Source organism: Aedes aegypti, chromosome 3, assembly GCF_002204515.2.
Source record: "Aedes aegypti strain LVP_AGWG chromosome 3, AaegL5.0 Primary Assembly, whole genome shotgun sequence".
NCBI lineage: Eukaryota > Metazoa > Arthropoda > Insecta > Diptera > Culicidae > Aedes > Aedes aegypti.
The window spans coordinates 125,895,439-125,921,044 of NC_035109.1; the positions used below are offsets into that span (position 1 = coordinate 125,895,439).

At 35.7% G+C, this 25,606-nt stretch overlaps 1 protein-coding gene across 1 annotated transcript in view; it reads right to left on the reverse strand.

The window, feature by feature from the left end:
- LOC5576269 (fatty acid hydroxylase domain-containing protein 2) overlaps positions 1–25,606 on the reverse strand; it is a 58,133-nt gene that overhangs the window by 13,202 nt on the left and 19,325 nt on the right. The window contains exon 2 of the mRNA XM_001662509.2: positions 1,317–1,953. Within this exon, the coding sequence (XP_001662559.2) occupies positions 1,317–1,953 (637 nt within the window). The remainder of the gene's footprint in view (positions 1–1,316; positions 1,954–25,606) is intronic.

Here is a 25,606-nt window from a genome sequence, read left to right on the forward strand (position 1 = left end):
CACACAATAGTGGTTGAATTAAGGATTTTCTTTTACGTTTTTACATTCAGACATTCAAAGGTTTATACCATAATTGAAGAAATCCCAACGGAACTGGAAATCAAAGGGATCTAAAGTTTACAAGAATTCAAAAGATTCGGACCAGAGTTTGCAGGAATCTTTCTGAAATCCCTGAAATTCTTACAGAAATACCGTCTTGAAGATCCGCGAATAATTTCAAAAGACTCATGGAGGTATCACTGTATTTTACAACACACATTGTGCTGGTGTTTCTCAAGGCAGTATTTTGGGACCAATATTACACAATATTTTTTACATATGAATTACCTGAGTTACCTTAGGGTCAAAAATATATGTTTGCGGATGACACAGGCCTCTCCGCCAAAGGACGAGGCCTGCATGTCATCTGTAGTACATTGCAAAAAGTTTGGATATTTATTCTTCATACTTGCAAAAATTTAAGATATCTCCTAATGCTTCCAAAACACAACTAATAATATTCCCACATAAATTAAAATCCGTTTATTAGAAACCTTTAAGTAGGCATGTCACGAGGAGAGGAATTCCAATAAATTGGTCATATGAAGTTAAGTAGGGCTCACGCTAGATAGGAATTTAACTTTCAAAAATCACATTGAGGGCATTCAAGCCAAATGTAACAAATATGTAAAATGTATCTATCCTCTTATGAATAGAAAATCAAAACTTTGTCTTAAGAATAAGCTTTTGATATCCAAACAAATTTTCAGGCCAGTCATGTCGTATGTTGTACCAATATGGACTAGCTGTTGTAATACCAGGAAGAAAACTCTGCAGAGAATTCAAAATAAAATTTTGAGAATGATTCTGAAGCTTCCTCCCTGGTATAGTACCAATGAGTTACATAGAATATTCAATGTTGAAACATTGGAACAAATCTCGCATACTCTGAGATAACGCCCTAAAAGCCATTGGTATCCACGTGTGTAGCTCGTTGTTTCTGAGCAAATGAAAGAATAAGCATCCAAACCAACATCACGGGCAGATAGATAATGATCATTTCTTCCCCATAGCGTTGTTAAATAACATGAAAATCCATTCAAATGCTCAGAAACAACGAGCTACACACATAGTTACCAATGGCTTTTAGGGCGAGATCAGAAGTTATGCGAGAAATGTTGAATAAAATTATTGATAATTTTTGACAAAAATCATTGCAATCTTTTAATGCCACGATTTATGCGTTATATATTTAGGCTGCGAAAAACTTTTATAGGTGGTTCACTATTAGATTTTGATATAACTAACTAACTCCTAATTCGTTCTCAAACACTTACTTCAAGTGGTGGTAATCGTGCTGCTCGGAGCTTCCCAGGAATGGCACGTGGTACCCGGAGTGATCCACCAGGGTGTCCATCATGACAAACACGAACCAGATGGCGATCGTGACCGGATGGCTGGCCATCAGAGCAGGGCCAATGTACACCGGAAGCAGATCGCTGATGACGAACTCAAACGGATGGGCATACATGGCAGCCCAGGCAATTGGCGCCGGCCATTCGTGGTGCTTCTTGTGGATGTACTTGTACCAGAAGTTGGCGTGCAGCAGTCGATGACTGTAGTAGAAGGTGATTTCCCACATGACGATACACACCAACATGTCTCGGATGACGATTTCCAGCGACGGCAGCGGTCGCATCTCTGGTAGACCTGAAGTGACCCATTTCCGGCCGTGGTACGAGAAGTACGACGTTGGGATTCCAAACACCAGTTGGTTGATGATGACGGTCCTCAACAAAGGTTTCAGTTTGCTCCATTCCAGGGGTTCATGTGTTCCGGGCTGGTTTTTGTACTTCCGCATGAACTTTGGCTTATTGGTGAGGTCCATGAACACGAAACAACCACCGATCACCCAAAATAGCGCATAGGTCCATATCGTTAGAAACCCAAAGTAGAGAAAATCCGGATCATCGCCTGGTCGTGGGGAAGGAAAAAATACTTAAATTAGCACTTTATTTATTAGAACTGCTAGTGTACTCAAATCATTATAATAGTGGTGCCAAACAAAAATCAGCATCGAACAGAAAGATCAAACAAGTCGCAACTTCAAATATCTTCCAAGGTCAATTAGTTATTCAACTAAACAGCTTTGCCAATTTCCGCGGGATGTGTAGTCAGTATGTGAAAAATTAATGCTGCGTTGCGAATGCGAAGTGGGTGCTAATTAGCTTTGTTGTGTTTGTTGCCTAGTGCAAACGAAAAAAAAACAATTTTATTGGCAAGTATGTGAAGGATGGTTTTTAAATGGATTTTTTCTACGAAGCTTACTAAATTCTTCTCAAATCGGCAAACTTCTTTGATGCTTCTATAGTATCTGTTGTATTAAAGCTTAATTAGCACAAAACTTTACCAAAGTTTTAAATAGACAGAAGAATACCAACATTTAGCATTTGCATGCTAACGGCTCACCCGTGGCGCTCGCATCGCTTTTGCCGCTTGTTCCCGGTTGGCCAAATGCAATGTTTTTGGCATTGGGCGTAAATGTTCGCGTGACTATGTTTTGAATTGATTATTGTTCTAGCTGTTATGTCAGTTTGTCTGTTTAAATTCATATAAGCATATTTTTCTACGATCATCACTCTACTGACAGGAATTTGTAATCACGCTGTAAAGTTAATCGTTTTGTATTTTTTTTTAATGCAATACCTCCTCTTTGGGACAGAGCCTAGCTATGAGCACCTTCTAATTATTACCTGAGAGCTTTCTTTCCAGTTAGCATCATTTTAGTATTTTTAGCAGAGCTGGGAATGGTAATAGTAGTAGGCTTGAGTTTTCGCGATAATCACGTGGTTCTCCTAATACAGTAGTTCAAAATTGTGAATCTCATCAAGTAGCCTATGTTGGGTACATGAATTTTCTAAAGCATTCGTATTTTATGCTGTAGGTAATCATATCTAATATCCAAAGAAATCAAGGAAATTTCTATTATGAAGAGATTGTTGATCATTTGAAATTAAAACCAAATACGATATAAAGATCTTCATGTTCCTTACAGTTGCCCAAAATAGAGCAAAACTTGGGTACCTTTTGGAGTACCAAGGGATAAAATGCTGTACTAGGAGTGGTACCCATTCTGAACCCGACTACTATGTCTTGGTGCGTCTCTTATGTAACCCTGGAACATTCTGCACCTTTTTCTATTGCATAAATATAAATAAAAATAAATAAAATTTCATTTAAAGAGTATTAAAATTATACCTAGACTACGTTTTGAGAGAAGTCTATCAATTAAGAAGATATTCATAATTTGAAAATTCGTAACTAGAAAATGGTGCATTTGATTAAAACGCTGCACAGTGGCGCATGGCTAGACAAAACCTCAAAAAATCATGTTCTCAAAATCGCTTGTTAATATTTTCTATAGACTTCTATACTATTGAGTGATGATTTCTCAATATTTGAGATTAATCTGTTTTGGTTTTGATTTTTGGCAGCATCGTAAGTGCGGGAAAGTCAGCAAAATTGGACTGCTTAAAATTTATCAACTATGATTCGCCTAGCAAACTTCAGCTGTATCTCAACGAAATCATAACCGATTTGAGCTCAATAGGCTTCATTTGAAAACATAGTCTTAAGCTATTGATTTGACTATAATAACATAATTTTTCACACACTAAGTTGTTAGTTGTAGTAAAAAATGTTTGTTGCAATCTTTCTCCAAAATTTTGATATTTTTTTAAAACTTCGTCCGTTTTATGTGAAGTGTTCCGTGAAAATGAGTCACTCACCATGAAGCAGCAAATCATCCATGCTTTCTGGAGTGCAATAACTTTTCTTACCCCTCTCTGCCTCTAGAGGTGAAAATTCCATTTTAATTTTTCTTCATAATTTATCTATTTCGTCATTCAAATCTGTATAATGTGTAATCACTCGTTTAAAACTATACTGAAATTACTAGAATAGTAAAGGATACAAACATACAATTTGTTCATAAACATGAGGATTTTTGTTTTGCAAAAAATAATGTTATACTTTGACAATCAGCTTTTCTTAAGAGTTTTTGGAAAAACTATTTAGCTCTTCTACCAAAAGCATTTTCCAAGATTTTATATTTTTATTGCATTGTTGAATAATTGTTAAACGATGCACAGAAAACCGATTACGATTTTAATAATAAATAAAAAAGATACAAACAAAGTGTCAACTTTATAAAATGAACAGTCCTTAATTATTTTTTTGCATTGAAAAAAAGGCAAAAGTAAACAAACTTTTTCCGATATTTTAATTTTTATATATAAGTTAGCCATTACTTTTTCTCTGCTGAAGCACCACTGCACAGTGGGACGGATTGGGGTTTTAGGAGGAAAGATGGAACTCACGCCTTCAATTGTAATTTTACGTAAAAATGATGTTCTACAAAGTTGTTCCTATTTTAAAAACAATTTTTTTGGTCGGAGCCAAAATTAGGGTGGCCCTTTGTAAAAAAGTAAAACATAAAAACTTTTTTATTTCAAGGAATATTGGTACAGTTTGTTCTACAAAGTTGAAGATCAGAAAATTTTAAACTGATTTGACCAAAAAAGTTTTTTTTAGCTCAAAAATTGGCCGTTTTAGAGCATTTTTCGCTATTGATGTAGGGTGGCTCTTTAAAAATAGGTTTTTGTGTTTTATTTTTATTATTTCAAGTTTTGTCAGAAAGTTGCCTTCTCATCACTTTTAGAGCTAATTGGAACGCAAACATACAAGACCAAGCTAATTGAAACGAATAGATACAAGAATTTTTTCGTCATGAAAATTTAATTTACTTTCATAGACATAATTTATCATCGATACTAATACATACGATATACGAAAGCAAAATGACAAATATGACAAAGGAAGCTCTCAGTTAATAACTGTGGAAGTGCTCTTAAAAACAGTAACCTGAGAAGCATAATCTGTTCCAGTTGGAATGTAATGCCAAGAAAAAGAATATTAGAACATTTTTTCTGATGAAGAGTTATAGACTTTTTTTATAACAAAAAATAACATTTTATGGGTTTATAGAATAGGGGAAATAAAACAAAATTCGTTGATAATATTATAGCATTTTTCAGCTTAACATATGAATAAAAATTGTATTATTCTTTGGCTGACTGGATCATAAGTACATAACTGTTAAAAATAGTTTTTGAGCATCTTCCAAAACAGCTCTACGTATCAAATAATGCACATGGTTATTTTCCTTAATCTGGACTGTAAAGTCAGCATCGTAATCATAAATCATACTCTAATAATCAACCGTTTCAGGTACGCTTTATCTCATACGATGCACAAATTACTTGTAAACGGATTTCCGGTAAATAAAAATTCGTTACTTCCAATCAGAATGTTTCCCGATGAGGCTGGTGAATCCCATAACAAAAGTGTTTAGATGGTGTTTAGAAGACTATTTTCCTTATTTTTATTGCTGACCTCCTTTGAATATATTCACAAGTACTTTTATATGAATATGAAATAAAATACTTTGTTATTCAAATTAGCTTAAAATTTTCTGATCTTCAACTTTGTAGAACAAACTGTACCAATATTCCTTAAAATAAAAAAGTTTTTATGGTTTTCTTTTTTTTACAAAGGGCCACCCTAATTTTCGTTCCGACCAAAAAATTGATTTTATAATAGGAACAGCTTTGTATAACATTATTTTTACGTAAAATCACAATTGAAGGCGTGAGTTCCATCTTTCCTCCTAAAACCCCAATCCGTCCCACTGTGCACTGCTCTAGGCTTGTAACATTACCGGGTATCCCCGGTAAATCAACCACGTTTGTCCTCTCTACCAGCAGCTTCAATCTTTAAAGCGAAAAAATATTCAAATCACGATAGCTTTTTTGTTTCTTGATATGTTTAAAGCATTTTTTAACAAGTTCTCAAAACACTGTTCTAGTTTTAGAATCTGTGTCGATATTGATCATTGGTCATCATCTGACCGACGCGTACCTACAACCCACGTAAATTTGTCAGGCTACAGAATTTTTAACTTATTTGGATATTCACTTTTCGGACCAATACATAAATGATAGCATGTTGTGAAAAAATTAAGCAATTTGTTGCTGAGCATTTATTGTACTGGTATCACGCTGGTCCAATAAAGATCGTGAACACATCAAAACATATCGTAATTTTCAGATATCTCTAAGAATACTCAACCGATTTGTATGATTTTTTCAGATGCTAGATTACCTGGCATTGTATAGTACATGTTTTTTTTTTTTTTGATAAATTGACCAAAACAAAAATGGCTGCCAAAGTCATTTTATATGGAGAATGTCGGTCTTCCAAGAAACATCGGAATATCTTCACAACCAGATCACCAATAATTAATATCGACAAGGATTCTTAAACTAGAAGAGTTTTTAAAAAACTTTTGAAAAAATGGTGCAAAAATATCGATAAACAAAAAAAGGTTTTCTCAATTTGTTTTTTTTTGCGATAAAAAATGATGTTCCTGGTAGTGGGGTTAATCTGAACACTTTTTAATTTGTATCCCGCTTATTAGTACATTGTTCAGAATAAATACTATTCAAACGTCATTTAGTTCATGGAACGGAGTAAAGTGAAATGGAACGCTGTGGAACGGAACACAGAATTAAAAACAAAACAGCAAAAGAGGTAACCAGAAACACTGTTCTAGGGTGACTAGATGTTTAAATTAAAAATGAACACTGATGGTTTGCATGAGGTACCGCTCAAATTACCCGGGTACACGGTACCCATATTGCTTGGGTTTAAGATGATTTTTTTTAAACCAGAAGTTGCCATCTTGGATTCCAATATGGCGTCGGACATCGATTTCCGTCAACCACAAGTCGTTCCTGTATCCATCTTCTTCTTCTTCTTGGCATTAACGTCGTCACTGGGACAGAGCCTGCTTCTCAGCCAGCAGTATGCGAAGCCGCCATCTTTTCGAATCCAATAAGTTCTAAGCAACCGTTGGATACTCAAATGTATTGTAGTATGGATACTCAGTTGATCTTGGCTACTGTCAAATCCAATAGGTGGAATAGGGGTTGCCATATACGTGTTTTCAGCTCAGTGTTCTTATGAGCACTTCCACAGTTATTAACTGAGAGCTTTCTTTGCCAAAGTTGCCATTTTTGCATTCGTATATCGTGTGTCAGGTACGATGATACTCTATGCCCAGGGAAGTCAAGGAAATTTTCATTACGAAAAGATCCTTGACCGACCGGGAATCGAACCCAGACACTTTCAGCATGGCTTTGCTTAGTAGCCGCGGACTCTAACCACTCGGCTAAGGAAGGCCCCTCCTGTATCCATGTTGCGTGAGATTTAAGTCATTATCACAAACCGGAAGTCAAACCCTATTCAATAGGTACTTGATGAGTCACTCAAAAAGTGTGTGTTCATCACTTTAGACCAACACTATGTGTTGAAGGATGCATTGCACCAAGAGCAGAAACACAAAGAAGCCTCAAAGAGGTACACTGATAGGCAAAATAAAGTGCCCACCTCACCAGTTTTCGAATTTCTCTCATTGATTCGGTTCAAATTAAAGTTTACACACTTAAATCTTTTTTGATATTTTATTTTTGATATTCTTTTAAAGTTGCACTTACGAAATTTTGATAAACTAAAGAATTTTAAACAAAGAAAAAGAAAACCAATTTGTATTGAGAAAAAATAGTGACAAAATAAAGTGCCCACTGCCTTCTTGGCCCCAGAAAAGATGATTTAAGAAAAATAAAAAGCAATTTAATAGTTAATGTGTCCTCCTTTGGCCTTAAGGACTTGCTGGAGGCGCTTCGGCATGCTTTTCACCAGGTTTTGTAGGTGTTGTGGTTCTAGTTCTTCCCAGACGCGCTCCAAGGCTTCAAAATAATTATTTTTGTTGGTAACACCAGTTTTGTCAACCCTGGCATCGAGAATCGCCCAGAAATTCTCGATGGGGTTGAGGTCTGGGCTTTGTGGAGGCCATTCCAGCGGTTTAATCCGACAAAACCGGAAGAAAGATTTGGTATTCTTGGCAGTATGCTTCGAGTCGTTGTTCTGCTGAAATATGAATTTCTCTTCAAGGCCCGTCTGGATCAGCGAAACCTCCAGGTTTTCCCGCAAGATGTTGATATAGGAATCTGCCGTCATTATTCCGTCGATTTTCACGAGGCTTCCTACTCCACTTCATGAAAAACACCCCTAGACCATCACATTTCCTCCTCCATGCTTCACCGTTCCTTGGATGTGGCGCTCTGCACCACACACGAGCCCGCTGCTTTCGGTTAAACAGCTCGAGCTTCAGGAGCGCTACATCCAAGGAACGGTGACGCATAAAGGTGTGATGTGATGAAATGTGACGCTCTTTTAATAAATAACTTAGTGCCTACTGAATGAACAGAGTAGAGTTTATGTATCAGAATTCTTCACAGATTATTTGGGAGGATTGTCGCATTTTTTGTATATCCTGAATATTTTTTTTATTTAAAATCGAATATTTTGCGTATGGTTGCTAGTTTTAATCACATAATTCATTAAATCATTATTAGTCTCCTAGAGCGTATGTAGAAAAAAAGTTCATAAAGCATAATTTAGTGTTAAAAGTCTGAAAAAAATGGGAAAAATTAGGATTGAATATCAAATAAGGACTGTAATTAACTAAACTTTGGAAATTGAAAACTATTTTTTTGGCTTTTTTCCACCCTTCAAATGTTATAGAAGTTTGAGTATATGCTTCAAAATTATTGTACAATGAGTGAAAGTTATTAACATTTTTTATTCCATTTTTTGACTGAGCATCGTAAGAACCTCTGCCATAAGCTTTTCAACATGGTTTTGGGCAAGTTCAATAGAGCGATTATTAAAAACTGAAAAGGCAATAGATGGCTCTTTTTCAGCGGCAGTAAAAACGAAATCCTGAAGCAAAGAAAGCACCACGGAAGATGAACTAAACACAAAAAGTTATGTATTCACTTCACACCTGATTTATAATCACTACTCTTTCAATCCAGTTTCCTAATTGCAAGTAATTTACGTTTTTCATTATTTTTCACACGTTTTGACAGTTCTACGACTACCATTCATCCATGCGCATGTGTTGAAAGTTTGAGAAATTTGAGAATCCAGCGTAGCGCGATCAGTGGAAGGAATACAAACAACAGTGTCGCCGTTTGGTGGCCAACTCTTTTTTACTACCACTGGAAAAGAGTTATTTCAGTTTTTAGTTTTGAATATCGCCATATTCCTGAAAAATTGTTGTGTTATAATTCATTACGCAACTCAAAACAGTTGCGTTATGAATCATTACAGCACTGGTTTCAGGTCGTAATGACTATTACCACACTACATAATTCAGTGCAGGAAAGTAGGCCGTTTCATTGACCATCCTATGATACATGAACAAACTTAGACTTAAGCTTCCTCAAGAAAAAATATGACAAAAATCGAAGGGTACAGTTCACAAATTTTTAAATTATAAAAAATCCTCTTATGTGATAACACCATTTCAAGACTGCGTTTAGTAAATTTCGATAGCTACCAATGCACAAAGTTTCATTCTATTTGGTAAAGGTAGCGTCTACGCAATTTGTGTTTTGAGCTGGAAATGCTCAGTAATGATGTTATCAAGCACTTCGAAGTAAAAAGTGCAGCATTACTTCTATAAAAATGATGAGATAATTTGTTTATCTGAATTATTAGATTGGATTATCAGCACCAACGATTGAAATAGTAGTGTTGATCGATTTTTTGTTTGAAATCCATTCACCGTTATGCTCACAAGAGCAAACACATTGTGCAAAGCTTATTCCTATATTTTGTTGATTGTGTTAATTAGGTCAACTAGCTTCCAAATTAGTTGTATTCCAAGCACGGGATAGAATAAATTATAGATAGTTTACACGTTTTGTACTGATATGATCAGCTGCTGAGCCGAATTATTCTGGATTTTAAAATGGAAAAAGAGAGTTGAAATAGCCACCTAATCCATAACATTATGAACTTCCGACCTCATCACGTTGAGCACCGTTGTTATCAGTGATGCGGCAAGTTTTCCAAAGTATGTAATGCACCTAACATAGTTCAATACGTGCCCAAAGCACATGTGAAACATGCCAGCCATAGAGTCGTTCACCGCGAAATCGGAAATAACTAAGGTGATTCATATATTATGGCTTGGTTTCAAGGCTACCGCGCAGAGTTTGTCTTCGGTGGATTGCTGATAGATGTTGTTTGTGCGAAAATTCCGGAACAAATCTATTTACAGAAGATAGTGAGCAGATTCCTATCGGGATCACAGCTAAAATATTTTCCATCTTGCTAGCGGGTTTCCTATCAGTGGGTGAATCGAATACGCAAAACATTGGGCGAACTTATTAATAAATCTTTGCCTTGCAAAGTTATGTTAATTTCGATAATATTAGGAAGTTGTGTTCATCCAGCAGATTGATTTATCAAATATCATTTATTTACCTTATCTGGAACATTTTTTTAACAATAGCGTATATTGACTCCAAAAATAAGTACCTGTTTCCCATTTCGAAAGTATGACTAGAAATGATCTTCATAATTTCGGGTTGCGTTTGCTATTTTTTCTTTCTCTGGGAACATGACAATCGTCACGTTTCCCTTCTAGCATGCCATCGTGGTCATCGAACTTTACCTCTATGTGATAAAAGGTGGATCTTGAATTCCGTCTCACATGCGGTGGAAAACTTGTTCGTGGTTTTTATTAGCATCTCGTGAATCGTCAACAGGTTGAAGGCCATTAAATTTGTTTTAACTTGGTCATCCCTTGGGCATTGGGTTCAGGTGGGACCAATTTAATGTTGTTTAAATCTCTTTGGCAGATCTTTCTAGGCGGCCGTGATCAAGGTTACCATCGATCATTTATTGTGTCATTTGTTGCTTGAATTTACGGAGATTTCCACTTGTGATTTCGTATTTGTCAGTTGAATGGAGGCCGACTTGTTGAAGGAATGGAGCAATTATGTGCTCAGCAAAAATACGTTTGGTTGTTAGTTTAGAAAACGTAACTTGATTGAATCTAAGTTACTAACTCTCATTAAATGAATAAAACACTTCACTTTACTTCACTGGTAATTATAGCCTATAATTCAGTGATTGATTGAAGGTTTAATTTAGAAGAAAACTTTGAAGGCTGAAAACATTACACATTTTTTAAGTATTTAAACTAGTCTTGTGGTGTTGCTCTTTGCTTTTTGAGATCGTTTCTTATGTACCATTAAATTTATTTCATTCATTCTATTCGTTATTAGTAAACATAATAACCTATCTTGCGACAAAATTTCATACCATACATCGCGAGATGGGCAAATTTAAGGAAAAATGTTTTTCAAACAAAAAGTTTTTTCTTGTCCTTATTTTTTTTAGCGTGTAATTTTCAAACGAAACCAAGCGAAACAATTTTGTCTAATCAGTTTACTTTGGATTATCGAGTATTTCATATGAAAAGGAGTTGTGTTCGAAGTTGGCAGCATTCTCTTTAAATACAAAAAAATGGATATTTGACGTCATCGAAAATATTATTCTTTTATTGTTTTGTCTAGTACTGAGGGAAAATGTGATGGCATGTGAAAAAAGAAAACATATTTTTTTTTTAAATTTCAATTATCGGAGATATCGGTTCGATATCGAAAATGTTATATCCAATGTATCACCGATAACGATATTGTAAAAATGCAACATAATAAATGGCCACAAATGAGACAATTTTTATATAGAATTCTTCATAAATTAAAGTAAACTGATTTGACCGAATTGACCTGCTTTATTTAATTCTGAGATAATTGTGACTTTCACTTGTTTGGTTTGCATGGTTGTTTAAAATCTTTTTTTTTCTAAGGGCGTTTTAATGGTCAAAACTCAAATGTTGAGCAGGTATTGCAAAATTCGTTCTCAATTGACTTTGAAGCACGATCAAAGCAAACGAAGAAAATCATCGCATCTGTATCTATCGGTTCATGATTGGCTAAATTGTAAGTAGCTTGATAAATAGCAGCAGCGAAGGAGAGCCCCAAAAAGAGAGGGCTGAATGTCTCGATAATAAAGACAATTCATTCATCCAAAGAGAGCGATGATAAAACCCATTTCTCTCGCTCATTTATCATCGGTTTAATTTTACTGGCATGACAAACAATCCCCGAGAAATAGTGTCCCAAGGTTTGGAGCTTGTGATGAGTCTTATTACCCCCTATATAATCAGAACTTTAGCAGTAGACGATTAACAGACTCTCATGATGTTTTTGTGGATGATGATTGTTACAGAGAGCGACAAGTGAGGGATGCTATCAATTTTCTCTGAATTCAACCCTTGATGTTGAGAAAATATGTGGGCAAATTTGTGATCCAACACATCTATCGGAAATACTCCGTGACAAATCTGATGCGCAGTTTTTATCGTAAGTGTTTTTTATTTAATGATAGTTTTTGGACTATTATTATTATTATTATTATTATCTTTATTAACGAGATTTGCAGCCCGAGGCAAAGCATGGACTACTTTATTTCGGGACTAGCGTTTTTGCTTCAATTACTCAGTAAGACAATACAGTTCCCACTAGAGATGTGCAAACGGAATCACTCATTTTAGTGAACCAGATCTTTTGAAAGGTTTAGTTGATGAGCGGCTTGCAAAGAAAAAGCGAACTGAACCGAGCGAACGAAAAAAAAGCGGTTCACTCCTTGTTGTACGACATGCGTTGTATCTTTCGCTCTCTCATTCTTCCCCACAAACTCACGATATACTCGATCGATTTCTCCTACCCGAACAAAAAAAAAAAAAAAAAAGAAGCAAAATGAGCTCATTTTCTCTGTCTTTTCATCTGCATACAAGCGGCCGGAGCATTTTTTTATATCTATTCTGAGAGCGCTGAAAAATCTCGCATAACCTCTGATCTCGCCCTAAAAGCCATTAGTAACCGAGTGTGTAGCTTGTTGTTACCGAGCAAACGAATGGATTTACACGTTATTCAACAATGTTGCGATGAAGAGAAGATTCTTCTCTATCTCCCAGTGGTGATATTTTTTATCCTTGGCCATCCAGTTGCTTAGAAACAAGGAGCTACACACTCAGTTACCAATGGCTTTTAGGGCGAGATCACAGGTTATGCGAGAAATGTCAAATACTGTTAATCTCAATATACCCCACTTCTCCGTTTTGACAAAGACATCACACTAGCGCCACGGTGGCATAAAAGTATACTAACACACTACAAACTTAGTGGCATGAGTGTTCTTTTTCTTCTTTTTCTGGCTAACCGATATCCATTGGCATCAGTTACTTTCATCTGTTTCTGGCTCTATGCCTAAACATGGACGCCCAGAGAGACCTTCTCACGCACAAACCTGGGATCGTATCAAACCCCATCGTATCGATCCCATCAGCTCATGGGCCGTGACCCACGACTTTACCTCCCTTCCGAAGGAAGATATGATCAGAGATTTTATGTCTTAGAAAATCCGGCGGCGTTGACCCGACCGATTGGGGAGAGAGGCAATCACGTTCTACACCATCGGCGGCGCTAGAAAAAAAAACGGAATGTTTGTTTTGATTTTGGATGTGTGACGTTTCGTTCTTCAATGCACGCTCAATTGAAAATAGCTAAGAGTAATCGTTAATGCACTTTTCTCTCAAGAGATGGCGTTACATTTGTGTCCTTTTAGTGTTGTGTGGAAACAGCAGAAGTGGGGTATATTGAGATTAATAGTATTTGGAAATGTGCTTGCATGTGTGACGTGACGCGCAAAGCAAGGCACGAGACAAGCGTTGTAATAAATCAGAAAAACGCTTCGTTCTTTTTTTTCGGGTTCGTTCTTTTTTTTTGGGTCACTCTTTGTCTGATCCGTGCTGATCACATGAACCACTCTCGCCAAAAACGAGCCCACGGATTACTAGTTCTCTTAAGTGTTTCGGATTTTTTGAACGGCTCCGATTCTTTTATGGACAGGTCTTTATTTATTCATTTATTTATACACCAACAGACAGTAAGCCCCAATGCGGTTGATTTCGGTTCTCGAAGAACTTCATCTTACATGGAAAAAAACATCAAAGAATCGAATGCTATATACAGTATTGGGCAAAACATTTGCAAATTTTTCGATTTTCCATACAAAAAGACCAACTTTGGTAAGCTAGATCTCAGTTATTGATCGACCGATTCGAATGAAATTTTCACAGAACATCAGATATAACTTGAATTTTAACATATATTTTTGAATGATTTTTCCAATCACGAGTTTATAAGTAATAACGGCTTAACTAAAGTGTAATTTTTGTTGAAAAAATCAAAACTATTTATCTCAAAATCAGAAAAACTGTCTTCGGCAAACTTCATCTCGTTAAAATCTACACCTTTGCTGAAGATACCATGAAGCTATTCCTTCAATATGTTTAGTTATGTCATTTATAAAAAATCGTCAAAAAATTTACTTAAGTCAAACTGTTACTGCTTTCAAACTTGTGATTGGAAAAATCATTCAAAAATATATGTTAAAATTCAAGTTGTTTCTGATGTTCTATCAAAATTTCATTCAAATCGGCCCATAAATAACTGAGATATAGCTTACCAAAGTTGGTCATTTTGTATGGAAAATCGAAAAAGTTGCAAATGTTTTGTCCAATACTGTACATACAAGATTATTCTTAACTGATTGTGGGATTTCAAAACATATTTTCGGCCCTACAGTCATCTGGTGAATACAACGGACCATCCAGTTTCCGTGATTGAAAGAGCCTAGGCGGCATCCATTTATTACGTAACACTAAATTTGGAAATTTTCAACAACAACATAGAACAATTATCAATTCAAAACATAGTCACGTGAACATTTACGCCCAATGCTTAAAATATTTCATTTGGCCAACCGTAAACTAGGTGGCGGTAGTGAGCAAACATCAAACTCAAACAAAAGTAAGGCGAGCGGCACAAGTGGCGCTATTCTGCTGTACGATGAAAATAATTAGAGTGTTACGTATGATTGTCTGTGGTTTAAGATATATACACGCTAACTTGAAAGTACCCATTAAATGGGTTCCAAATACCCATTTTTATGAATGATGAAGCTTCTAATCGATTAACAATAATGGATAAATATTACGCGTGGTATTCTGAAGAGCAGCACCGCAATTTTCCAGTTGCTGTTGCGGCTCTGTTTGCTTTTAGTGAAATGAAAACCTTTTTTGATGCGGGAATTATACACTTGGAGTGCATTCAAAGCTCATTTTTTAAAATATCTATTAAGGTAAGTACTTTCTGACGTAGTTTTTGTTTGGGTTGATCATTGATTTCAATATTCTTATTCAGCAGAATCTGGATACAGATGTGGCACAATAATTTCCAGAGATTTCCAATATGCTGGGATGGAGTACCGAGAGAGATTATCCGGAAAGTTTTCCGTATGAAGAGGCATCAGTGGTCCAGTGGGTGATCCCCAGTGGTTCTTTTAGATAACCTGTTGGAGGTCTACGATCGGCATTTTATAATTGAAAAAATATTTTATTGTAACGATAATGTGCGAACATAAATTTGTTTTATTCTTGTTCATGTATTTTTTTTCAAAGTTTCGAGGTTAGTCAACCGAAGCCAGAGCGATATCGACACAAAAATGAGGTTATTTTACCCATTATTCCAAAACCAATCAAGAGTTAAAAATACCCATCTTTTGAAGTTCATGTCTAATACTCTTTAATGAGTAAGTCGCCCTTACCCATTTAATGAGTTAAGCCACTTTAGTCGAAAATGGGTACGAAAGTACCTTAATTTTACATAAAAACAGATTTTTTCAACTTCTTGAGACGACTGCAGATGTTTATCATGACATTTTTTTTATTAATATCGGTAATAACTTACCTCTACAGAAAAGTTTGACGTTTTAATTACCTTGGCTTTTCATTATAAAATTGTGTTAACCATATAACATTTAGTTTCGTGGTAACGCTGCAAATGCGATCCAAATTCTGCATGTTGCTGATTACATTAATACCGGGTACCCCCGTTGGTTTGACCACATTTAAACTGAACACTTTTTTATATGTACCCCGCTAATTTGCACGTCGTTCAGATTAAAAATGGTTCAAACTCATGGAACGGAGTGAAGTGAGATGGAACGCTGTGGAACGGAGCGCAAAATCAAAACAAAACAGTGAAAGAGGTAACCAGAAACACGTTTCCCGGGTGACTAGATGTTCAAATTAAAAATGAACCCCGATGGTTTGCATGAGGTACCGTTCAAATTAACGGGGGTGCACGGTAGTTAGTTTAATCCTGATGATGTATTCGGTGCACTTATTCCCTGTAATTCAAGAGACAAGTGCATCGAATGATGTGATGCTAACGTGCAATTTTTTCACACTTTTCTGCACCCTTCAACTTGTGTGATCGTCCAATTTGAGGAAGTGCGCTATAATTTGTACAATCACAATCATTTATCAATAAATTACTGATTCGTTAATATCGTGCCGCTGCCTATAAATTCCAATTTGATAATATTCTAGTTAAATCTTTGTGATTTCAACCAATATAACCAGTTTTCAGCTTTTTTTGGCAGAATTGTGTAAACATGGTTAATATTATGAATTATATTGCGATAAACGTGAAATAGTATCGAAAATGAGAAGTTTTTAATTTTTTTTGAGATCTTGAGATCAAAGGTTTATTTTTCAATGTTCTCTTCGTACGGAGGACGAATGCATGTAAATACCGTAGTTAAGTATTTGCTAGTTCGGAAAGCACTTATATAAACTTAAAAAAAAGAAATGCCTATGCATTTGTTTTGTTCGATCTTTTTGAAGCCTCTATTAATATTGACAGGATTTCATTGTTATATCTTGTATGTATTCGTTAAGTTTTCCATCTAATGACGGTATTTTTTGGCAAAGAACAACGTTTACGTAATTATTAACGATATTAATAAAAAACGGCATGATAAACATCTACAGTTTTCTTGTTCGAGATAAAAATGGTTCATTATTTATGAATGTATTATAAAAAAAATCGACTGTACCGTTTTGATTCATATTACGGACAGCTTCAAATTCCGGACACTCTACTTTGTATGGGAAACATTTCACACGAAATGTTTCAATTTTTGCCGTTTAAAAGTTCTCGATTTCAAGTCTCGTTTTAGTAAGCATTTTCCATAAATATATTTGAAAATTTATAATGCCCAACTACTTTAGATGTCTCTTTAGTGGTTTGACGATTTCAATTAATGATTTGACTGTTCCATTAATGATTATCATGAGCTGTCCGGAATTCGAATCAAAGTGTCCGGAATATGAGGCAAAAGTGAGGAAGCGTCCGGAATAAGAATCATGAAAAGGCCACACATTTTAATTTATTAAAAATTATTCAAGTTGCGGAAGCGAATTCTTTACCCACCATTCGAAAGTTAAGGGCTTCCAACGCTTGATAACGCTAAAGAATCATACAGAATGATTTATTTTGTATGCTCTCTGCTGGGTTATACTTCACTGAGGCCTTAAGTGTCCGTAATATGAATCAAAACGGTAATTAAATTAGAATCTCAAGAAGCTGAAAAAAATGTTTTCTAAGTAAAATTAAGAAATAATTCAAAACACATTTATTAGAGAAAATAAAAAATAGCTTCACCAAATTTTCTTAAAATATTCGTAAGCATATGTTTATTCAAGTAGCGGGAAAAGTTTTTGATTTCACCTGCACCATTTTGCAATGTAACGCTTGGAAAAGTGGATGAAAAAACTACAAAAACGCTTATCTCTTTTCATAGAAAAATTTTAGAGGTATGACGTCTTCAGAGAAAATGTGTATTTTGCTTATATCTGAAACTCTTCTGAACATGGTAGGTCTGGAAATTTAATATTTTTGCTAGTATTGAGGAAACTCCGATTTTTGATCACAAAATTATAAAGTGACCTATATCTCCCAAACAATTTGATATAAACAAAAATGAAGTGTTACACAGTTTTCATATTTTAAATAAACTACAATTTTGTAGAACATTTTGTTGTGTTATGTTTTGGAATTAAAATGTTTAAGAGCGAATTTCGAAAGCTATAAAATTTGGTGCTTAGGACACTTTTGTAAATAACGCGCCTTGACCAAATAAACAAATATTCAAAATAATCCAGAACGCTATCTCTTATATTTTTCAATTACTTTATTCTACTTAATTTCATTCCGTGGATCAATGTGCAGTGGCGTTTTCGGAGCCCGGTGCAGAATCAGATTCGGAGGCCCTTCATATTAGGAGTGATTGCCGATAAGCCAACAAGCAGCCATGTGTCTAAAAATCGGAACTTCAGAGACATCATGCCTGAGAAGCGAAAGCAATAAGAGACTGAAACGTGACTTCTCGTTTTAATAAGAATTTCTCAGAGAATCCGGCAAGACATCTCTCAAAGCATCTTTCTAAATGTATCTGTAGGGATTCCTTGTGTGTGTTCACGGTGTATTTCTGCTTGTTCTCGTGTTCATGACAGTTGTTCACGGATGCAAGAACGTATTTTTTTTTTACCATGTACCTAAATGTGTTTAATGATTTTCTTTAGAAATTTCATCAAAATGTTATTCAAGTATTTCTGTTCAGGAACTGTTCAGCTATTAACTAGAAGATTTCATTGAGTGAAGTTCATTGCGTGAATTATTTCCAAACTTGTCAAGGCATTTCTCCCAGTATTTTTGTTTAAGATACTTTGAAGAACTCAACCAGATTTGCTCCTAATGATACTCTTAGCTTTTTTCCAACGATACTCTCTGAAAATTGCACAGATAATTCCTTCATGATTTCTCTAGGAATTCGTCCAAGAAGATGCTAAGGTAATTTTTCAGAAATGATTAGTGGGAATTCCTAAAAAAATCGAGTGGATATTCCCAAAACAATTCCTAAGCATATCACTAATGAAATACTTGACGAATATTTTCAAAAGAGAAGTTTTTTTTCAAAGATCGATCGATATGAGTGTTTCTTTTCGTTTCTCGCGTGTTTTGCTGGGCAGCGCTTGAAGAAGCCCAAAGCAAGAGGGTTCGTCTCGACTCGGATTGATTTAATATACAGGCCTTTGTGTATTCAGCGGTTCAATATGTACCTTATTGAGAGACGATCAACAGGTTGCAGAGGTGTTCCGAGTTCGGTGAGTTTGTTCCGGTTTTTAACTAATGTTTTCCACATGTTTGCCAGAACGTCTACCGAACATATCGTATAGCCTTACCCTTCCCATTAATACTCATCAATATCCCGTAACACCTATAAGAGGTCGTAGAGTTCTCTTTCTTAAGTAGGCGTTCAATTAACCACTCTTTCCCTTTCCCTAGCATTCGCAAGGACGTAGCCAGGACAGCTCTCGACTGTTGGAGGATGCGTCAATCTTGTCTAAGAGTCAGAGATTAGTCCCAAATCTCTAACTTTGGTAACGGACGGGAAGGAGGCAACCCTCATACAATGGTCTAGGACTGTACTATGAATTTGTGCGAATTGCTTAATGCTAATGCCAAGAGAAGTTTTGTTTCAAAGATTTTCGGATCCAATAAAAAAAAAGATTGAAAAATTTACCAAACGAAATCCAGCATAAATTCCTGCAGGATTTTCTAGAGGAAAGTCCTGGAAAATCTAGAGTGAAACTCTTGGAGGAATTATACGAATAATTTATGTAGCATTTTGTGGATTTAAGTCCTTTAAAAATAATACAAGCAATCTTTGGAAGAACTCGAAATTTTGTGGTAAATTTATAATTAAGACTCGGTTGAACTTATTGTGAAATTCGTGGAATAATTCCTGATAAAAGTTTTGTGGAATAAACCAAGGAAGAATTTATGTAGCAATTCGTGGGGGTAACTGTCGAAGGATTGGTTCTGAAAACGACTGGAAGTATGAATGGCCATGAAAACATCAATTCTGGAATAAACCTTTGCTAATATTCCTGGAAGCTTTTCCGTAAGAATATTTTCAAGACATCTCAGAGTAATAACTGAAGAAATCAATATAAACATTTTTGAAAGAATCTTTCAAGTACATGCTGTAAGAATTTTTGGGAGAATTTTCATTGAAATTCCGAAGGATTTTCTGGAGCAAATTTGAAGGAATTCCTCTTGGCATATATTGAAAAATCAATTGAAGAATTTCAAGACGAATTTCTGGGAAATTGCTTGACAAATTGGAGGGATTCGTAGGAATTTCTGAGCTTTTGTAGATATTTTTGAAGAATGTTTTGAATGAATCTCTAGAAGAAGTACCGAAGATTTTTTTTTTGAATTCATGGAATAGTTGAAAATAATCTCTGCATCCTTGAAAATTTGCATCAAGATTCATTGTAATGCAAAAAAGGAAAAAGGGACTTTAGATATTGTTTGCTTAATAAAGAGACTTTAGAGATCTTTGTTCACTTTTGCTTGCGCTTCAGTACTTTTCAAGAATGTTTGGTATATTGGGTACAAACATGTTATCAGGCTAAGGTTATAGAAGGCTCCGGATGTTTAATGATTAACAGAACAAAACATATTTTAGAATCGAAGAAAAACAATGTTTTATATTAAAAAGTACTGTTCTAAAAAGTTGAAATAAACACTACTTTTATAGACGTACTGGATGCTAAGGGGCCCTTACCCAATTACCAATGTAGGTCCCCTCCAAACTTGATTTTACTTGCCTGTATACATTTTAGTTAGTTAAAAACTCAATTTATACTGCTATGTGAAAATTTCACCATGATTTCGGGATTCCTAAGAACCCGGGGCCCAGTGCGGACCACACTCCCCTAACTACGCTACTGTTCTCAGCTTAGTGTTATTTTAAGTACTTCCACAGTTATTAACTGAGAGCTTTCTTTGCCGTTGGCCTTTTTTGCACTCGTATAACGTGTGGCAAGTGTGTAAATTGGAGAGAAGATCCTCGACTGGTGGTATTCTAACCCACAACCCTCAGCATGGACTCGCTGAATAGCTGCGCGTTTATCGCTACGCCTATATGAACCCCTGGGTTGGATTATCTTAAGGTGATAATGAAACGAAGCCAAACTTTGAATTTTCAAGTGCACAAGACTGGAGAATCTGACAACCGTTCGCGTTGAAAATCAATCAAATTGCTTGCTTGCTGGTGGTAACCAATAGGATAAATTTTCAACGCAGAGCGCTGGTTGGTTCGCAAGACTTGTGCTCTTGAAAATTCGAGTTAAGGCTTCGTTCTATAATCACCTTAAATCCACTAATTTATTCAGCTCTGATTCACTGTGTCGAATTTTTGTTACTTACTGCATTTCAATGTATCGAACTGTGCCGGACAATGAACGAACTTGGAATGAAAGCAAAAGTAGGTATTTTAGCATGCCGGCAGAGTTTGCAGACGCGTGCGCGTACGCAAATTCGCTTCCCATCGAACAGGTCCCAAATATGCCAATATGCATACCACACACATACCGACCGGTGGACAAGTTTGAGCATCTGCCGAGTTGTAGCCCGCTTCTCGCCACTTTAATGAATAATTCATAGGCATAGACCGGCATTTGCTTAGTCGGCGGTACCGCGCGTAGAGACTGGTAAACACAAAAGCACTTAAGTCATCAAGAGGTAAGTACTGGGCATTTTTTTGTTTCGCCGTAGGTCATAAACGCTTCGGCACATTAATCAAATTTCAGATCATTATTGCAGATTTCAGGAAATAATGAGATCCCTATTCTTACTCTACGCATAGATTCAACAATTGTTCCTAAATTGATGAAGTGAAGATTGATCGTACAACAAGTTATCTTGATCAGTTTGTTGAACCGACGTGCCAAGATTGATATGGATGATTTTGACACTACGCATGATTTTGCATGATTCGAACTCACGTTTAACCTTCGAGCATAGAACCGGCTGAGCAAACAGTTCGGAGGTGATCGCTCTTCAAAACAATAACTTATCTCAACATATTGACATCTTTTTTGGAGGCTAAGCGCAATCCAAGTGTGACAAAGCAATAACCACATTGACTGAGAAGGAATGTGTTGAGTGGACATTTGACCTGTTAGCTAGGGTACGACATTGTACTGAAAGCCAATCTATCAAAGTGGTTTTGTATTTGTGAAACCTATGAACACCACAGCTTAGATTTGAAATATTGTTAAAGTTTTTATTATTGTTTTAATTTGAATTTCGACGATCGCAGATTAGTTTCTCAATGCACCATAGGGTATCGTAAAAATGTAAGGCGTTTGCTATGCTTCCTATATCGAGATGATATGATCGTAAGCCAATGTGGAACAGGTATGTATTGAATGCATAGATGTGACCTTCCGACATTTCTGGTTTCAAATGTGGATCAGCAGAATAAGCGAATAAAATTGCTCACGGCAATCGTCTATTCTGCAGAAAAACCTGCTACAAAAAATATCACAGCGAGTGATTGAACAGTTAAAGATCACTTCCGCGGATTAATTTGAGGTTTGAATTTTTTGATACTTGCTTTTTTATTTTCGCAAAAATTATCAACTTTCGTTATATGAAAACATCGAGCGTGTGCTATAGCAAGAGCGTAAGTAACATGATCGAGTTGTATTCGTCGTTCCTTATTGTTTTTCGCATAAAAGAGACATGCTTCCCAGCTTATAGTTCTAAGAGTTCTTTTACAGTGACCAATTGAGAGCTTTCTTTGCCAAAGTTGCATTTTTGTATTCGTATATCGTGAGGCAGAGACAATGTGAATCTATACCCAGGGAAGTCAAGGAAATTTCCATTACACAAAAAAAAACCTGCACCGATCGGGAATCGAGTAGAAAATTTAATGTTTGGTTTCGATTCATCTATACTTTATCGCTTTCATACATAGATTACATACATCGACATATAATTGAAAAAGGTAGGTCAACTTGTCCTTTGACGGCATTTTTTTTATTATCGGGGTGAATTTAAACCATAAGGATGACTTTGGGCCATTATTTTGACAGCAAGTCGATACACTATGTACAAGCTTCAAGAATACGTTGTAAATAGCCTTCAACACTATCATCCTAATTTGGTGAAAGATTTTTTTTTTGAATTTCCTATTGGTCCAGGATCTTTAAGCAATGAAAATTTCCTAGACTTCCCTGGGCATAGAGTATAATCGTCTGCCACACGATAGGGTAACCAATATATTTTGGACCCCCTGGGCCATTTTCCTGCATATTCCCCAGTTAAATCGAAAAACCATCTCAATTCGCATGCCAATTGGAAAGATACGACTATTCCGCACTTGCATCAACCGCTTAGAAAATGTGTTTGATTTATCTGAAATTAATTAAATTTAATCAGTTTTTCCATGCAACCGTTACAACACGTTTCACACAGAAATTGAAGCCGTCAGAAATTTTTCAAATGTAAACAAAAACTTTTTTCAAATTTCTGATCTAAAAGCATAGAATTTCATCGGTTTTCCATTGTCAATAGATTGATTAGACTATGGGCAAGTATATTTTACAACCAGTGTCGTTGACTTTGTCGCCAAACGATAACAAATGCAAGGGATACAAAATATATACTTTGAGGGTCCAAAATGTATTGGTGTGTCCAAAATAATGAAAAACACTGCATCACAATTCAATTATTTTTGACGTTTTTTGCATCCTATATGGGCATTTTCATCTCGTAGAGGAAGTTTTTCTCTACATTTTTGCATGTTCTTTGACTTGGTTATGCTGTGCAATTAATAAATTGGGACAAAAAACTAAAATCACTTCCTTAGGGGGTCCAAAATACGACCGTTACCCTATACAAATGCGAAAATGGCGTGTTTGGCAAAGAAAGCCCACAAGAACACTAAGCTGGGGACGTAAAACGAAGCAGGAAAAAAATAGTACAAGTAGACTAACACGATTTTTTATAGTGAGGATTTGTTTAACAGACAAAAAATCGATCGATGTTGAAAATTTATATAGCAACTGCGTTGCGTACGTCGGACTACCGGCTTTCATGCGAAAATTAGAGGGAAAGACAGACCATCGTACTTCGTGCACATCAACCCGGAAGCCCAAGTGTGACCTTGACCAACGTCTCTTGAACTTTGCTCGATAATTACCGCAATTGTCGAAATTATCCTGTCTTCATCAATCGGTTACGCACCGGCTTGCTGTGCAGGAATTGATTCTCCTATTGAAGTGTGCTAGTTGGAATGTTTATGAAAATCTAACACGAAAGGATGGCGATAATTATGGGCCAAAGCTCAGCAGGTTCCTACCTATAGTTTGGTAATGCTGAGCAATAAATGCGTGTTCTTCTTCGCATATGCTTTGGCATGGTTACGAAGCTATGTTGTTGATCACGATCGTGTGGCTTTCAATTAATATAGTTCTCTTATATAGGGAAAGTGTACCAGTTATGGCTATAATGGTTCCCTATTGTTTTCTCAAAAACTTTCATGTTTTGCATATTTTCGAATGTTTTAACATCAAGATATATTTGATATCAAGCTACACACAGAATGATTCAAAATTTTAAGATAATCAAATTATCGTGTATGGCGAAATAGGGAACCTTTATGTCCATAACTGGTACACCTACCCTAGCCATAGTTTACATGCGGTAAAACAAAAGTTCATTTGATTTGTCGTGCAGGTGGATGTTAGGTGGGTACCGGAATAATTGTTATAAAACTATTACAATACTTAAAATATTGATGCTTGATGTGGTAGTAATCAAATCATCAAATGAAATATTTTGTTCTTATGAATACGTTCCATGCATATTAGAGAAATGAGTTTTGTATTTTTCTTCTAATCATTAAAACTCTGAGGATGGTTGGATCCCCCTCTTTCTTTTATTCACCAACGATGGTTGCAAACCATTCCATAGTGGTAGATGACTTATCGTGTGAATGAAATATCCTAAACACGAAATGATTCATCATTTGCGTAAAATTGTGTGAACCACAAATCCACTATAGCAGCAACTTGTACCAGTGGCCTGAACTACTGCATTCTATCCAACTAGTTTTCCAGGTGAAGGTGTGTGACAGTGACCTACCCCAACTTTGCGTCGAAACTCAAAATTGATTATACCATTTTTTTTATTTCTAAGCCGGTTCCTGATTCTTTCATTCATGTTTAAATCTGTCCAAAAATTATGCAAACTGTTTCGTGCATCTCATTTAATGGTCATCCGAAGGGGTTCATATTGCGGACGCATTTTTGATGGTATGAATTGCATAACCGACACAGATGATAATTAATGAACGCTTTTTATTGAGCAAAGATCGATAAAAAGTGTCGCCGTCATTTTTTTTATTTCTTGATTAGTATAATTTCAAACAATACATTCATTTCTTATGTCCAGGTGTTCTGTGTTAGACAACACTATCATCCTTATTTGGTAAAACAAATTTAAGATATTATTAACATTTTGTTAACAACATATTACATTTCATTTGCCGTAGCAGTTCAGATTTTTTACAGGTGAGTTGATTTCACCTGCTTATAAGAGAAAAAAACGTTTTGAATATACTTAACCTAACTTAACCTAAACATATAACGCATTAATCGTGGCAATAGAAGATTGCAACGATTTTTGCCTGAAATTATTAATTATTTTATTTGACATTTGTTCCAATGTTTCAACACTGCATATTCTATGTAACTCATTGGTAGTATACCTGGGAGGAAGCCTCAGAATCATTTTCAAAATTTTATTTTAAA